The following is a 17,044-nucleotide window of genomic DNA, read 5'->3' as shown; positions in this document are numbered from 1 at the left end:
ATTCAATGATTCTTTATGGTTTTTGTTATGTGTTGTACTAAAAATTCTAGTTGTGCATAATATAACGATCAACATAGAGGTGTCAGGGACCACAATGAGACAACCAACTTTACTTAGAGAAGTTAGGAACTAATAATGAGGTGGCCCGCATAAAAAAAAACATTTATGGTGAAGAACGGTTTTTTATTGAGGTTTGAACTTGAGAGTAAGTTCTTTCCAACCTAATGATACTAATGTACGAGCTTTTTGGTGAAAATAATTATTTTTCTTAGTTATTTTTATTTTTTCTTTTTCATATTAGAAATTTTATTTTTTATATATATGTTTTTTCTATTTTCTATTATTATGCTTTTTTTCTCTCTTATTTGAAGGAAACATATTTCCTATTTTATTATTTTCTAGTTAATAATTATTTCATAACAAAACTAATAAATAAATTACTAAGAATAAAATTTATTTACACATGAGGTTCATAATAAAATTCATCCTTAATATTCATTTATTATCCTATTCCAATTAAATCATAAAAATAACAATCTCCTTGTAGGGCCAAGTCATTACCTTTTATAAAATAATTGCAACCAAGCTTGTATCTTGTAAGCACATTAATTTAATAAATCTTAATGTGATCATCAAAATAACTTAAGTATTATGATAATTTTAATATGATTGATGAAAATGATAGAAATGTACATGTCATGTAAACCTAAAGTGAATAGGAACACTTATTGTGCTGCCTCATTGTGTGTGTGTGTGTGTGTATCAAGAAGTTGCTCTCTCCTTTACCTTTGGTTGTTTAGATCCAAGACCTGAGTTTCAGGTTTTAACTGGATAATAAGATTGTTCAAGTTAATTTATTTTTAAAAAAACCAAAACAATGTTATTTTAGTTAAAAAAATCAACGAGTTGTAATTGGAGTTTTGACCTAGTCTTGCCAGGTTAGCCGAATCATTCCAGATTTTATCTTTTCTTGTTTTCTTTTAAATTCAATTTAGTTTCAGTTCCGAGTTGATCCATTTGGCCAAACCAGATTTCAAATCTATGGTTTTGAAGATAGGAAAAATGTGAGAGCATTCTTGCACTACAGATGGAAAGTGATGCCATGTTTGGTTGGTAGGAGAGGAAAGCTTTGTAGACCTAGTCAAAGGAAAAGATGGATAGTATGCGAACCATAGTTTTAAAACCCGGCTCGGTGGGTTGACCCGGGGCTAGAAGGGTCGGGTTGATGAAAAAAACGATCAAGGAATTGACCCAGCAAAACCCGGTCGACCCGGCGGGTCAACTCGGGACCTAGGTAAACCCGGTTGAGACCCGGTTGTTTTATATATATAAAACGTTACCGTTTTTGTTTTTTAGAATCAACCCATTGGTAATATAAAAACAAAATAACAAAAAACCTAATAACTTCTCTCATCTTTATGTTCTTTATTTCATTTGAGTTGCTAAAGTGGGTTGTTTGTTCCACTATCTTCATTAGTCTGAGATCTGATGGGAAAAGAAAATCTTTTTCTTTTCTTATTTAGATTGTTAGTTTTTCTTAGATAAGAGAAAGAGTGTAAACAAAGGGTATGTTTTCTAGAAGATGGAGGCTGTTAAATTAGAAAAAAAGGTATAGATAGAAATGATATTGGTCAAACAAAATAGATGTGTTATGTTAGATTCTGTCAATGGATGTTTCCAAGTTTTCCTTTCCTTGGCATTTGGCTTTTGAGGGGAGATTTCCAGTTCTCAATAGGGATAAGAGAATAGAGAATAAATCAGGGTCTCGATCGATGAAATGGGAAATGAGTTGATTCAGCTTTGAGAACCGGGAAAAAAAGGATTTCAAATCTACTTGAGTTAGGATTTGATCTGTTGTTTGAAAAATTTGTCCACCAATTATGACTATTTAAATCAAAGTTTGATTGTGTTTTTGGGTTAATCTTGAGTTTGTGGAGACTAAGGTTGCTGCTTTAAAAGGAAATAATAGTTTTGTTTGAAAATTGTTTTTTTTCTTGACCCGGATGACCCGTGACCCGATCATTGTACCAGGTCGACCACCGAATCGGGTTTAAAAACTATAATGCAAACACGGTAATAATTTTTTTAAATATTATATTAAAATAATATATTTTATTTTTTAAAATTTATTTTTACATAAAAAATATATATATAAAATTATTTTATATAAAAAATTATTTAAAAAATTTAAAAATCACGTTTTAAATACATTTCCAAATATATTTATAGAAAAAAAAAACCATGTCATTTACAGTGGAGATAAAGATGAATGCCACTCTCCAGGTTGTTTCTCTTCTTAACTTTTTTTTTTCTTTTCCTTTTCTTTTCCACCCATTTTGTAACCATGGATTTTTGTAATTCTCTAAAAAAAAATTCTTTTTAAATTTTGTGTACTCTTTCTAAAATTATATATGAATATTATATTATAAGTGGTTTAAAAATATAGAATTATATCATTAAATATATTATTAGTAAGATAAACTAATTAAAAAGCTTTTAGTTTTTAGTAAGGTTATATATATAGACACACACCCATAACCCAAAACAATTTTTCCTATAGTTTTTGAAACAATAGTCAATTTGAAGGAAATAAACATTGTATGTTATATTTATGTACTAAAATATAAATATAAAAATAAAAAAAATATTGAATATAAAAATTTGTATGACAATTTCCATCCAAATCAATAAAAACTTTTTGTATCTAAAATCTTTATACCAAGACATTCAAATGGATTAATGGTATTAGGTGGGAGTTAAATTTTGAAATTTTTGGTATAGGAATTTTATTTTGATATTTTATAGATACAAAAATATCTTAAAAGACTTTTTCACAAAAGAAAAATATTTTATAAAGGCGTTAGTAATTATGCTATAGCAATATTTTACTCTTATGTATTCCCTTTGGAAATTTTATTGGGTATATTTTAATATCTTGTTTAACATTATAACAACAATAATGATAGTTTAAAATGTTTTTTATTTAAAAATATATTAAAATAAAATTATTTTATTTTTTAAAAATTATTTTTGATATTAGTATATTAAAATAATAAAAAAATATAAAAAAATTATTTTAAATAAAAAATTTAAAATTTTTAAAAATTGCTGTATTGTATTCCCAAATATACTCTAAATACTTGAAGCTTTTGTTGGGCCAAGGTCCATGGGCCTTTGTTTTTTCTTGCAAAAAAGCAGATTGGTTTTATTAAAGTAAAAACACAAGACAACCTCAAGATCACTCTCTGCAAAACCTTTGCCATGACAATGGCCTTATCTTCATCTCCACACTCTCCAGCAGTCCTCACAGCCTCTCAATTCTCAACTCACTCACCATTTCCAAAACTCACCACCTCTCACTTCTTCTTCTCTACTGCTAAACCCTCCAACCAAACCAGCTACTTTAACCTTTCTTCAAGCTACTCCACCATTGATAGATCATGGAGCGCTAAGGTTTCTTTCTTTCCTGCTTTCTTGAATAAGGGCAAGAGTGCTAAAGTACTCAAGGAGGAACTTCTTGAGGCCATTGATTCCCTTGATCGTGGAGCAGACGCCATTCCTGAAGACCAACAAAGAGTTGATGAGGTTGGTCCATTCCCATCACCTCTTCTTTGCCTTATGATCATTTTTGGCTGTGACTCTGAAGATTTTATTACGTTGAAGCTTTTCTTGAACTTGAGCTAATTAAAATGCACCCCAAATACAGATTTTCTTAGTTGGAAACTTAGGATTAACGTTCAAGAAAATGTATTGTTGAATGCTTAAACTAATGTAGAGGATGTGTTCTTAAAATCTTTTAAAGAAAGAATTTAATTTTGATGAATGCGCAAGTTGTTACGAAGATATATATCTTCTCTATTGGCAAACTTATATATATGATTAAAATGTAAGCTTTTGATGGTGTTTTAGTACTGTATGTGTCTCTTATTTCTTTTTGATTCTTGGAAGTCATTTCTTTACAGATTGCTCGGAAACTTGAAGCAGTGAATCCGACAAAGGAGCCATTGAAATCTGGTTTACTAAACGGGAAATGGGAGCTTCTATACACCACTTCACAATCTATTTTGCAAACACAAGTGAGCTCAGATACCATGTTGTTTCTATGTATTTTTCAATTTAATCCATCCAAATATTTCTTTTGCTTTGTTAGGCACTTCAATATGTTTGGACAATTGACACTTTTCATTCACTTCTTTTGGTGATCTTAGCGTATTTGCTTGGTATGAAATTAATCCCAACAATCACAGCATCACCATGTATTCTAATCTAAACAAGTTTCATGGGATTATCCATTTAATAGACACCATTAATGGAACTGGTGGCAGCACTTTCCTTCCCTTTTTCTGCACACTTGACTTGTTAATTGAATGAATACTTGACAAGCATCTTGTCTCGATTTGTCTTTCATGAAGAAAATATTAATGATAAATAAAAAAAGGTGGCTTTTTTTCTTGTACGAGTTGACAACACTAGAGAAATAATGTCATGCAGAGGCCAAAGCTCTTAAGATCCAGGACAAACTACCAAGCAATCAATGCTGATACACTTAGGGCCCAGAACATGGAATCCTGGCCATTCTTCAACCAGGTAATTCAATTTTCTACTACCATAAAGAGATTATTGGACTTTGATTTTTTAAGCATTCCATTTTCCTTTTACTCTTCTTCTTTTTTTGTTTTGTTTTTTATAAAGAACAGAGAAGCTATATATACCCTACACTCTCGACCATTTTATCTGAAACTTCCACTGCATCCGTGTTCTGTGTTTTTCTTGAAAACTATACGTTAAGTCTCCACAAGTAAAACTGTTTAGGGTTGGGGGCTCTCTATTGAAAAACAAAAAAGGTGTAAATTCAATCTAACTTCTTATCAGTTTGACGTTCATGTTTTGTAGGTAACTGCAGATTTAACACCTTTGAGTGCAAAAAAAGTTGCTGTAAAGTTCGATGTTTTCAAAATTCTTGGTCTGGTAGGTACTCTCCTCTTTTTTTTTTTATAGTAAACTATAATAATGTAGCACTTATTTTTCTGGAGTTGTACAGATACAAACTAGCAAGGTGTTTTCAATTTGATGATGACTCACGTATCCCACACTAAAATCAAGCCTATAAGGCATTATATCCCAACATGTTTTTCACTAAGTCCTTTTGCCACTTCTTTTCACAAAATGCTCTTGACATCCTGCACAGATACCAGTTAAGGCACCAGGAAGAGCTCGTGGTGAGCTGGAAATCACTTATTTGGATGAAGAATTACGGTCAGTGCACTCATTTTTTGTGTACCATTAATTCGTAAGAATTAGGAGTGCTTTAAGAACTGCTAGGGATGGAATACAGATAACAATCATAGCATAATGTAACTTACTGACATTTAACTTTATGATAATAGAATGCACCAACATCAGAGAACCTTGTCAACTTAATTACTAGCAATTTTTTTAACTGAAAGAAATGATGGAGATCGTGGCTTAATAAGGTCTGATTTCTGTATGAGAAACCATAGGTTAAAGAGAACATTCATGTACAAAAAAAAAAAACACATGCAAGCACATACTTTCTGCCATAAACCAAGAAGGAGATCTGTTGCATGCCTACCGACTGAGCAGTGCAACTCTGGCTCGATGCTTGATGCAGGATCATGCGTATACACACACACGCATCATCATTCTTTGCATGATTTTGCCCAATTCATTCCCGTGTTAAACACATGACTAGTTCTTGGTCTGATGATGATAAACCATTAATCATGTCCATAATCTGTGTCTGTGGGAAGCAACCATTTCATTTGAAAATACCAAGTCTAGTAGAACATTTTTGTTTGTTAGTTCTTGATTATTAATCAGGTTATAATTCGTTTGTTTTTGATGAATAATCAGGTTATACTTGCATGATGTTTATTCTTTATGTTCTGTTGTAGGTGCAATAGTAACCAACCAAATTACTAGCTCACAACCATGCATGTCTATTTTCAGCGTATGTAACATACTGTTCCTTTTTATTTCAACAGAGTATCCAGGGGTGACAAAGGAAACCTGTTTGTCTTGAAAATGGTTGATCCATCCTACCGTGTTCCTGTCTGATCATGATTGACCATATTGTTCTTGTAATCGACCCGTAATGCCTCCCTTTTGCATTTTAATTGTTCTGGCCATGTAACATACTGCTGCAGGTTTTCCTTCGACACATTTCCTAGCCGTATCAGCCTGTTGCATGTATAATGTAAATTTTGATTCTTGACTGTATATGCTTACACTTTCTATTTTCTTTTTTTTGAGTTTAAGCAACCGTCAGAAGTTGCTATCCGATAATATAACTAAAATACAAAGGTGAACAGACTGGAATACAAATTGTAGTGTTTATCAGGTTGTGGAGAATGCATGCATGTATGAGGGAGTGCTTAGTTTCTGTTTCTGTGCCTTTTCTTGTAATGTCATTTACCACTTTATTCCTTTGCTGGACAGCATCTGCAAGTGTCGTGTTATCACATAATCGCATTGATTAATCAGCCAACTATAAGTATCAACCATCTTTCTGGTGCTGTGATTTTTTTTTCCTGATTGTTTTAAATGCATATCATGAGTAATTTGAAAACAATAATGCTATCCTTTGAGGTCCTTAAAAAGGTTGCAATAGCGTAGCATTTAGAAAACTTCCAAGCCCTTTGGAGAAGAAATTGTTACATGAACTTGGCTACTTAGACGAGCCAATTACACTGTCTTGATTTACTGTATCAGTTATTAATTAAAATTATTTTGGTCTGATAGATCAGATTCATGTTACAGTTTGTTCTCAAGGGTGGATATAGCTCTCTCTTTGGTCAATTTGCTTGTGAGATTTGATGTGTCTTAAGATCCAGCAACTTTGTAGTGTCTTGAGATTTGAAGGTGACTCTAAAACTTCATTTAGCAACCCAAATTTTAAATGACTAGAAAACTTGAAAAGGATGAGAAGCTGTAGAGAAATATTTTACTTTTGTCACAGAATAACAAAGTAACTACATAAAGAAAAAAATGTCAAGTAGAACAACTGTTCCAAGCCTCGCAATCATTCTTCTGCATTTGGATATTTTATTTTTCTGATGATGAAAAATATCACCGATCTGTTGTTGTGATTTTTTAGTCTGACAGTTTAATGTCATTGTTAATTAAGCTGGCACTTGTTGGAAGAGATTCGTCTGATTGATCCACAAATTCTTCATCTTCTGATTCAACAGCTTTGATGCTCTCCACCTCTGTCATTTCAGGTCGGTTATAGGGGAACTTATCGCAGCAGCGACTTGCAATTTGCAGTAGTTTTAGCATCCCAGAATACGCACTTCTTTGCACAGCAATCTCAATATCATGTATCTCAGCCGCCCATTATTCCCTGACTGCTCTATTCACCCGACTGCAAAGATCCACTCCCTTCATTCCTGGAGGATCCGAATAGACTGATAGCTTTCCAGTCAAAAGTTATAGCAGGAGGCAACCATAACTCCAAACATCAGACATGTTAGAAGCCTTTTTGGTAGTCTGATATCCAGGTGGTTTGTATGAAACAAGATTCTGAGCTGCAATGGATTGAGCTATTAGTGAACTGAGACCACGATCTGATATCAAAACCATCCCGTTCCAATCAAGAAGAACATTTGTTGATTTTAGGTTGCCATGAGGGACAACGCTTTTTGAGTTAGTAGTGCTGATGTGGAGACACTCCAGGGCTCGTGCAATGCCTCGAGCTATGGATAGTCTAGCGGCTCCACCTACATGATCCTGTCCCTTCCTCTGCTACCTGCATTGTTGAACAAATATATTACAAATAATTGGTTGCAGATAATAAAACAGAGAAAAGAAATGCATGTAATCTTTCCAATCTTCAATTTCTTATTATAAAATTTGAGAGAGAATAAGAGAATGATTTTAACTTTCTTAAAAATGCAAAAGAAAAACCAGAATATAATTTATCTGTATATAAAAAAATAGAAAGAGGGAAAGAGCAAATTGAAGTGAATAATACCATGAAATGCGATTAAAGAGGTTTCCTTTTTCTGGATATTTGTATACCAGCAACTGCTCATCCTTGGAGTAGGAGTAAGCTAGAAGTGGTGGCAAATTGGGGTGCTTCTGATGAGCAATTATATGCATTTGCCTTGTGAATTCCTCACTACTTAATGGCTTCAAATCCCTTATTTGCTTTACAACAACAGCGGCCCTGCCTTCCACCATAGCTTTATAACAATTTCCCAGGTTCCCCTTCCCTAAACCCTCAGCAGAAGCTTTTAGAAGATCATTAAGTTGGAAACTTTTTGCTTCTTCCTCTATGAAAATAAGCTTCCCTTTTTCTTCTCTGATGTCGACATCCTTTCCCTTTTCCTCTATCTCATCCCTCAAGTCATCATCAACAATAGTAGTATCTCCTCCTCCTCCTTTTCTTTCATCCTCTTTCTTGTTCATTTTCTTAAGCTTCCTAACCTTCTTGAAGTAAAAAAATGAATAGCAAAATCACCGCAGCTAAACCAACAACGTCAAGAACTATGTACGTGGTTGCAGAATTAGGTTTAGATGACATTCTTGGGGGTTCATCAGGTGGAGAATTTGTGTTGTTCTGATCAGCTGCTCCATCCAACTGCTGTGGAAACATTATTGCAGGTGTTAACCGTAGGTGGGCCGCACAGTTGAGGGTTACTAGAATATGAATCAGGGCCAAAAGATTGCATTGAACCATTGAGATCATTGCTAGAGACATTAAAGACTCTCAAGCTGAAATGGTTAAATTCTGGGATTGAGCCTTTCAAAGAGTTATCCTGAAGAAGCAACGACTCCAACAATTCAAGACTTAGCAGCGACCTTGGGATTGAACCGTAAAACTTGTTTCCCGATAAATCAAAGTTTCTTCATCTTGTTATGCCCCCTGATATTGAATTGTTCTTGAAGCTTAGGATAGTCAGCTCGGTGAGGAAGAGGAATGCATCGGTATCGATTGATGTAGCATCCAACCCCATACTTTCCAGAGGAATAGTCTGTATTGCATTGAGGGCCAGTCCAATTATCATTCAGAAATGAGTACTGTGTAGGATCAAACTCTGCTGCTGTAGCATATTTGAGTAGGTATAATATTGAGAAAGGTAACACGAGAAGCAAATACAGCAGCTTGATCAGGAATGGAGAAAATCCCATGATTGCAACTCAAATTTCAAAGTGGAAGCTAGCCGATTTGTTCCATGGAAGTCAAGTAATTGGACGTTGATGTAAAATTGGCCTCAGCAAGCGAGCAGCTCAAGATATCCTAAATTTCCAAACTAAAAATGCTACTAGGAACTGTTTATCCAGTGAAAGGTGATTTTTTAAAAGGTATTTTTTAAATATTTTTATTATTAAAAAAATTAGTAAATGAAAAACACTTTTCAGTTAAAAAAAATTAGCTTAATTTTTAGGAAAGTGTTTTCATTTAATTTTGAACAGAAAACACTTTTCAAAAGTTGTGAAAAATTTAGAAATATTATATTATTTATTGATTATAACAAATTTGATCATCAAACTTTTAATTGTTATATATTTTGTTTTGAATTTTTTTTTTAATTTCACCCCTTAGAATTTGATTTAATTTGATTTTTATATTAACTTTGGTTCTTATTTTTATGATTGTTATTTGTTTTTCTCTTATTATTTTTTTAATTGAAATTTTTTATCTATCAAATTTGGTCTTTATTTTTTATTGTTACTTATTTTATTTGAAGTAATTTATGAAATTATAATTATTATTATTTTAATTTCATTATTTTTTTAATTTTTTTATCTATTAGATTTAATTTTTATTATTTTGATTGTTATTTATTTAATTTGAGATAATTTATAAAATTAAATTTTTATTTCAATTTCATTCTCGTTCAACTTTTTATTTTGTAAGATTTGTTTCTTATTATTTTAATAAACTTGAAAAAAAAATATTAATAAGTTATTTTTTAGTTCATTTTCCATGACATAACCAAATACTAGAAAGTATTTTCCAACTTATTTTCTATAACACTATTCAATATTAAAAAATAATTTGAAAATTTCTTTTAAAAAAAATCTGATTTCCAGCGAATAAACAGAAGTAGAGTTGACAAGTATGTTCCTGCTGGAAGATAAAACCAAGAATGCTATGATAGCAATTGTTGGAGTTTCCTAGGTTAATTAACTAGATTGTTTTACACTGTTTTAATTGATTAATATTAAAATGGAACATGAACCATCAATTATACGCTCGCATATATTAATTATTTTATTCTAAAACCTCGGCCCATCATCACCTGCTTGTTTATGACCAAATATTCGGACGGATTTTAGCTGGAGAGTCGGAACAGTTTGTGAATGCCAAAGTGCTCCTAGTTGAGCATACTATACACTATATTTTATTTTTTTGTACATAAGAAATGCAAGTTTTTTTTATGTTAGTATTACTCAGAAGTGGCTAAATCTAATCCAAAGCCGGGTTTACATATTTGATAAATTAACTCGAGTCAATCTATTTATTATTATTATTATTATTTTGTGAAAAAAATCACTGACCTGTTCAACAGAAATTAGCTCGACTCAAAGAAAGAAGGCAACTTGTCACTGCACCTACGTTACCATGTCAGGGTGATCATGCAAACCACTTTTTGCGTAGCATAGTGCGGTTGATCACCTTGAATAATACACCAACCCGAAACAGTCCTGAGTCACGGTTCACTGGATTGATCATAAGTCGGATGAAGAAATGGAGGAAGTTTTCCACAGACAAACAGAGTAGCGCAATCAACATGCTGTGACATTTAACATCAACAAAAGAAATCAAATCGCAGAAACTTAGATAAAAGGTGGCAACTATGGCTCGCAAGCCTTGGAATTCATAAACCCTGTATACAACACAACAACAACAACGCCAAGCATGTCCTCCTCACTATTTGCATACCTTCAACAAAGTAACAACAGCACTCATTAAATAGAAGACCACATATATACCAAACACAGATTTGTTTACAGAATAATGATCATGGTATTCATCTTTCTTGAAATGGTACGCCTCTAAACATAAGCATCTCTAGCTGTTCGATGCCATTCTCTTGCTGTTTTGAATGTCGAGCATTTTCACCTCAGAAGGTACAAAACCCTTGTTGGAGGAATCCAGCTGCAACTCATAGTCACAGGTACCCAAGAAACCTGCATGAGCCGAAAACTCGTGAGAAAACCTGGAGAAAATAAGCATCACTGAAATCATCAATTCCACTGTAAATTTCTTTCATCTCGGATCCCTCGTAAACAATATTCCCAATATCTCAAGTGTGAGAAGGGCCACTAACAAGGTCAAAAGGAGACGACAAGTATAATTTGCCAATGAAAAGTGAAAGAATAATTGAAATCACAATATATGCTAGTTGCTTGGTCATCATGTTCTAACAGGATAAAAGTTGATGGCATTTTTCTCTAATAAACAATGAATCATTGTGTTACTCCAAAATCGCCACAGGTGGCAGCATTTTCTCATCTCCAAGATTTTTTAGTCAAGGTGCTAGTTCTGGAAATAGTTGAGAGAATCAATTTGACAAGCCAAATGTTATGGATATTCACTCCTAAAAACTTTAAGGCTTGAGTATCGATAAATTTTGGTATGGTGATCGGACACAACAAACCTATGCTCATTTATTTCTCAGAAATGCTCCAACTAAAGACTTCACACATTTTCCAAGGACCTGAAAAATGAACTTTTAAATGATCTTTGGGGATCAAGTTTCTTTTGTCAATTTTTATCCTCTAATCCAACCACCATCTAATCCCTGAATTTTCTAGGCAAAACAATAGTTAACATGTTTCAATTAAAGTTAAACAGAAGTTCTATTTGAATTTATTCATCTTCTCCAGTTCTAAAATGATAAATATTTACCATGTCCCCTCCCCATGTCAAATTTTGAAATTAAATCTTATTGCATCTTGTTGAAGGAACAAGATGAGCGCTTCTACATATTTGTTCAAGGCTAAAAAGACCAAACTTCTAATCTCTTCATATACCATGAGCACTGTGCTCCACGACTTACAATTAGTCTTAATCCAGTTCAATAAAAATTTCTTACACAATTATCTATTGGGTCAAAGAAAGTTACTTGAATGTACCTTTTCCAACAGAAGTAAGAAGTTCAATTTGCACTGCTCGGGAGTCCATATAACCTCACAATCCTGAGAGCACTTTCTTGCTACTAAAAAAACTAGTAACCCTAATTCCTTAAGGAAAAGGTCAACTTGATCCTAAATAATATAGGATTGGGTTCAAATGTTACCATGACAAAGCTGACAATATTTTCCACTCAGATTTTTCTTCCAACTTGTCAGGCTGGATGATAACATGTGTTGGATCGTACAGTTCAAGACACACTTCATACCAAGTTGTTACCTGGGACCTGGTTTGTTATGGTACTTGGTAAGCTACAGGTATGCGGTTTGCCACTCACTCCAGTTGTGGTACAAGGTGGGCAGGCTTAGTTGGGTTTCACTATTCCAGGTCATGGTTTGCTTTAATTTAGGTCATTCCCATATATACATGCATGTATTATTTACAAACACCCAATCCTTTTAAATTCAGTAAATTGCAAAATTAAATATATCTAATTACTTCTGAACAAGATTTTCTCCAACATAATGCTATTTCCTTTTCTCTTTTCTTCCCAAGGCAGCAACATTATCCCCTCCCTCATTTTTTTCTAGGAAGCAGAATCAAAGAGTTCAACTCAACTAAATCTATACCTTTTCAATTAAATGAAGATGAGAGAATCAAGGGTTTTGATTACTTGCATTATCTCATTAGGATTCCTTTAGCAACGCAATGTTTAGATCTCTTTTGAAACTATCTCTTTCAAAACTTAAAACCATCAACACGATAACAGTTGGGTTGCTACTTTTAATAAACGGGATCACAAACGTACCATGTTCTGGGTCACGAGATTCAGAACAACATTCAATGGGGGTAGTAAAAATCCTTATAACCATTCATCAGGTGAACAACCATCAAGAACTAGTCCACTAAAGAATGCAACTCATAGAACTTATTCTCACAGAGAAATATGGCATGCTTCTAGTCAGCAGATAATGCAACTGAAGGTCAATATTTACAAAGTAGACAAAAGGGGATATTAAAACCACGCTTTAACTACGTGGATTAATGCCTTCAAAGATTGGTTAAGAGAGTTGGTTTTCATTTCCTAGTTCTTTTGAGTTCCAGCAAAGGCAGCTTCTAGATAACAGGGCTGGACTTTTATATACTACCTTGTTGCTTTTATGAATACACTTATTTATGTCTCTTGTATGGTAATCCTTATGTTTTCCTAAATAGGAATTTAAGTCTCATTAAGAGTAAGAATAACACAAGCATTATATATGTTTGTATTCTTTCAATTATAGTATGAGATTTTATTGAAAAAGTGCAGCCCTCGGCCTAAATATGTGAAAAAGTGGGATGCCTACAATCAAGGAGTAAATCCTTGAATCTACTAGTGCGAGGCTAGTAGTTCTCTATATCAAGAAAACCTATTCTCTGACAAAAACTCAATCTATTTAATCAATAGTCATTATGCCAACTGAATATATCGGTCAACTGAATATCTAGGTGTAGGACACTTGCTTTTTAAGAATGTCACCCTTAATGAAGTTACCGCTCAGTCTGGAACTTGGAGGCACCTCCCCAAGTAACCTTCTTAGAGGGGCTGTATGTGGCTGTGAGGTTTATTTTGGAAAGGAAGTTTCAACCAAAATGTTGAGAGGCTACAGATATCAGGTTCACAGTGACTGGCTTTCTTAGGAGTGATGCTTGTCATGAATGTTTCCTGGGAGTGCTAGGTGATTTATCTGTTCCTTATCAAGTTTACTATTTCTCTGCAGGTCTATCTCAAATTTCAACTCACTCTTAGAAACTTTCCCATACAAGCTTCCTTTTCAGGCTTAGGATCTCAAATTTCCCTCCTACATTGACCCAACAGTTATAATTTGCACAAACAGAACTAAACATAGAAACTGCATATGAATACTGACATTTGTGATAGAACAACCAATTTTCCATGCAGAATCAAATGCATTATCAAGAGAACCTTTCACTGCCCTGATTATTAGTAGAAACTCTTAAGAGGGGGCACTAACCAATTTGGATGCAGAAAATTAGTGGTAATACGATTTCTTCAAGGGAAACCCAAAATCATCCCAATGAGCGAAGTTCAACTTTACTTGAAAAATGACAACTCCCCTTTTATTCACCGGCATTTTTTAATCTACAGAGAGGAGTACAATGACATCTCCTAATAAGTAGCAACTAATAAACACCAACTAAAGTGGATACTAAATTTACTCCTAAGAGCACTCAAACACTACTTTAGAGCTAAGCCACTATCCCACTAGCAGAACGTTGATAAAGCAATGATACGTGACTTCATGGAGCAACATTGATTAAGTTGGTTGCATAACAATCTTTTCCATGGAATAAGAAATTAGTGTAAAAAACACATTTTGTTGACAGATTGTATCAATTCTTCAAAGGGTATCAGTTCGTTATGTTGAGTTAATAGGCTAGAGTCAAACACTAATGAGAAGATAACAAAAAAAATTATATATATATATATATATATATATGATGCGTAACAAAGAACGAAGTTTTGGAAACATAATTTTCTACTTGGTGTGCAGTGCTGACAAGAAAGTGAAACCACTTACATGCCATAGATGAGCATGTTCTGTAAGATCCATTGCAAAGAGCTATGACAGATTTAAAGTAGGTATTATGAAGCATTAATAAAATTAATGATTTAAACCTAGAGGTTACCCGCCACGCCAACCGCAGCCAAAACAAACCACTTTCACTTTGAGACTAGGAGAATTTCAGGCTTCTTAGCTTTGGCGGGGGTGTTAGCATTTGAAGAAGTATTTGCAGCTGTTGCCTTTTCAGTTTCACGCGTTCTCTTATCAAGCTGAATTAGACTCCTGGTCGCTAAAATCGCCTGTGGAACCAAATCATGAGACCCTCTAGCATACAACCTTCTTACAGCAACAGAAGCAGCATCCTTAGCATCTTGTGTATTCAATGGCCCCAACAAACAATGCCCTAAAATCCTCAACAATGGCTGCAAAATCTCCCAAGGCAGAGGAATCCTTACTCCCTTAGGCTCAGACGCAGAGATCCCCGAGCTGTCTTCAATCCCATTACTGCTTATCATTACATTCCTTCCCTCCAAGAAATAATCAGCATCATCAAATTCATCAAATTTATCTTGGCAAGCACAATCCTGTCCAGCCCAGGCGGCCGCAAACCGGCACAATTCGACTTTAGACCAACTGGGCATCTGTGAGATGTGTTTGAAGTAACAGTCCAAAGCGACCCCAACAATGACAGGCCTTTTTGTAGACTTAATAGCGATCTGGGGCTCAAGTGGGGGGGACAGAACCCCAGTAGAAGGAGCCTGAACCTGCGATTTATGCGGCTTGTTTCGCGGGATATGATAAAGAGAAGGGTGAGAAAGATGAGGAATTTGGACAATCACAGGCTTTCCGCCACGAGATTTAACCTCGGACGAATAGATGGCAAGAAGAACAGCTTCGAAGCCAGCAAGGGAAGGAGCAGAAGAGGAATCGGAAGAGTGGATCCGAGAGAGATAAATGCCAGACAGAAGAGGAAGGAAAGAGAGGACAATGAGACGGAGGTTAGGATCAGAGGAAAGGTAAGTTTCGTAAAGCCATTGGCAGAGGGGGTCGGAGCCAGAGCCGGAAAGCGGAGAAGAAAGGGAGGAGGAGATGTGAGAGTAAGCTTCTGGGGAAGAGAGAAAGGAAATGGCAGGGCGGTCGGAGTCGGCTAGGGAGGAAAAGGAGAAGGAAGAGGAAGAAGGGTGTGAAGGGAGGATTGAGGAGAGGGAGAGGATGCGTGAACGGGCTTTGGAGACTGATTCCCACCAGGATTGAACTGGGTCAGTGGTGGTGCTGATGCTGGTGGTGCCGGTGCTGGTCGGGTGGGGAGGGGAGGAGGTGGACGAGGGAGAGTAGTTGTTATTGTTGTTGGAGTCCATTAGAGAGTTGACTCTCTCTCTCTCTGTTAGAGCTTGGACAGGGAAATGGACTGCTTGGAGAGAATTATCGACCTGGTCTTGGTTTTTATATATATTTTTAAGGTGAGATTAGCATAAAGAAATTAGGTTAAGCTTACAGCATCCACTAAATTATTATCCCGCGCTACACAGCTGCGTGCGCGCGTGCGTGCGTGCGTGTCGGATAAAAAGAAATTAACTTGTTTGAAAATATAAATGAAACAATTTAAGTCCAGTGTTATTTAAGTTAATTTGATTTGGTTGACTTTATAGATTTCAAAATAATATTAATATATGATAAAAATATAATTTAACTCAAAAAATTAAAATGATATAATTTTTAAAATTTTAAAATGAAATATATCAGATTGATTTGGGTCAACTTGAAGTAACCTCTTAAACCTGTGACTACAATCAACGTAAGTTAACTAACCAAACTCGTGATCTATGTAATGAGACCAGTATAACTTTATAGAAAGTAAATCAAAAAAAATTATGAAGTCTAATTCATAATCAACTCAATATTAAAGGATAAAATTAAAAAAAAAATTAAAAAATAACCTGAGTCAACCAGGTTAACTCATTAAGTATATGACCTAGGGCACAAGATCAAAATAATCTTATAAAAAAACAAATCAAAATAAATAATGAAATTTAATTTTCAATCAACAGTTGAAAGATGAGATAAAAAAAGATTCAATTAAAAAAAGGATAAAAAACTTGAGTTTACTAATTTAACTCATCAAACTCGTGACTCAGATCACGATACTATAATAACTTTATAGAAAGAAAATTAAAATAAATTACAAAACTCAATCCTTAGTAAACCAAGTATTAAATGATGAAAGAAGATTAAAAAAAAACTAAAAGAATTCATCGTTGTTCCAATAAACAATGATCCATGAGTAAGGAAACAATAATTTCTCATCCTCTTAGTTCTTGTTAATGTACATATTTTTTATCTTTTAACTAAATTTTAGCTAAAACATTATTTA

General features: G+C 34.1%; 2 protein-coding genes and 1 pseudogene across 4 annotated transcripts; 1 reads left to right on the top strand and 2 right to left on the bottom strand.

The window, feature by feature from the left end:
* The first annotated feature begins 3,219 nt into the window (after positions 1 to 3,219).
* Positions 3,220 to 6,403, top strand: LOC133669367 (probable plastid-lipid-associated protein 4, chloroplastic). Its single transcript, XM_062089471.1, has 6 exons — positions 3,220 to 3,585; positions 3,963 to 4,076; positions 4,492 to 4,587; positions 4,894 to 4,968; positions 5,189 to 5,256; positions 6,006 to 6,403. Exons 1-6 carry the CDS (start codon positions 3,262 to 3,264, stop codon positions 6,076 to 6,078), a joined length of 750 nt encoding a protein of 249 aa, XP_061945455.1. The 5' UTR covers positions 3,220 to 3,261; the 3' UTR covers positions 6,079 to 6,403.
* A 536-nt stretch (positions 6,404 to 6,939) lies between these two features.
* Positions 6,940 to 11,243, bottom strand: LOC133681051 (probable inactive receptor kinase At2g26730; annotated as a pseudogene).
* Positions 10,788 to 16,112, bottom strand: LOC133669350 (uncharacterized). Of its 3 annotated transcripts, none has more exons than XR_009833888.1 (2): positions 14,689 to 16,112; positions 10,788 to 11,160 (listed from the first exon to the last, which is right to left on the bottom strand). XR_009833888.1 is itself a non-coding variant. In XM_062089457.1 (2 exons), the coding sequence occupies exon 1, from the start codon at positions 16,029 to 16,031 to the stop codon at positions 14,832 to 14,834; it is 1,200 nt and encodes a 399-aa protein (XP_061945441.1). In that variant the 5' UTR covers positions 16,032 to 16,112; the 3' UTR covers positions 10,788 to 11,160; positions 14,787 to 14,831. The 3 variants fall into 3 exon arrangements, 2 of the variants coding, with proteins under 2 accessions (XP_061945441.1, XP_061945434.1); XM_062089457.1 differs by having other exon boundaries at positions 14,787 to 16,112; XM_062089450.1 differs by having other exon boundaries at positions 14,798 to 16,112.
* Between the last annotated feature and the right edge of the window lie 932 nt (positions 16,113 to 17,044).

This window comes from Populus nigra, chromosome 1 (genome assembly GCF_951802175.1).
Source record: "Populus nigra chromosome 1, ddPopNigr1.1, whole genome shotgun sequence".
Taxonomy (NCBI): Eukaryota; Viridiplantae; Streptophyta; class Magnoliopsida; order Malpighiales; family Salicaceae; genus Populus; species Populus nigra.
The sequence above is the reverse complement of the archived record's forward strand: the minus strand, read 5'-3'. Positions and strand labels throughout refer to the sequence as shown.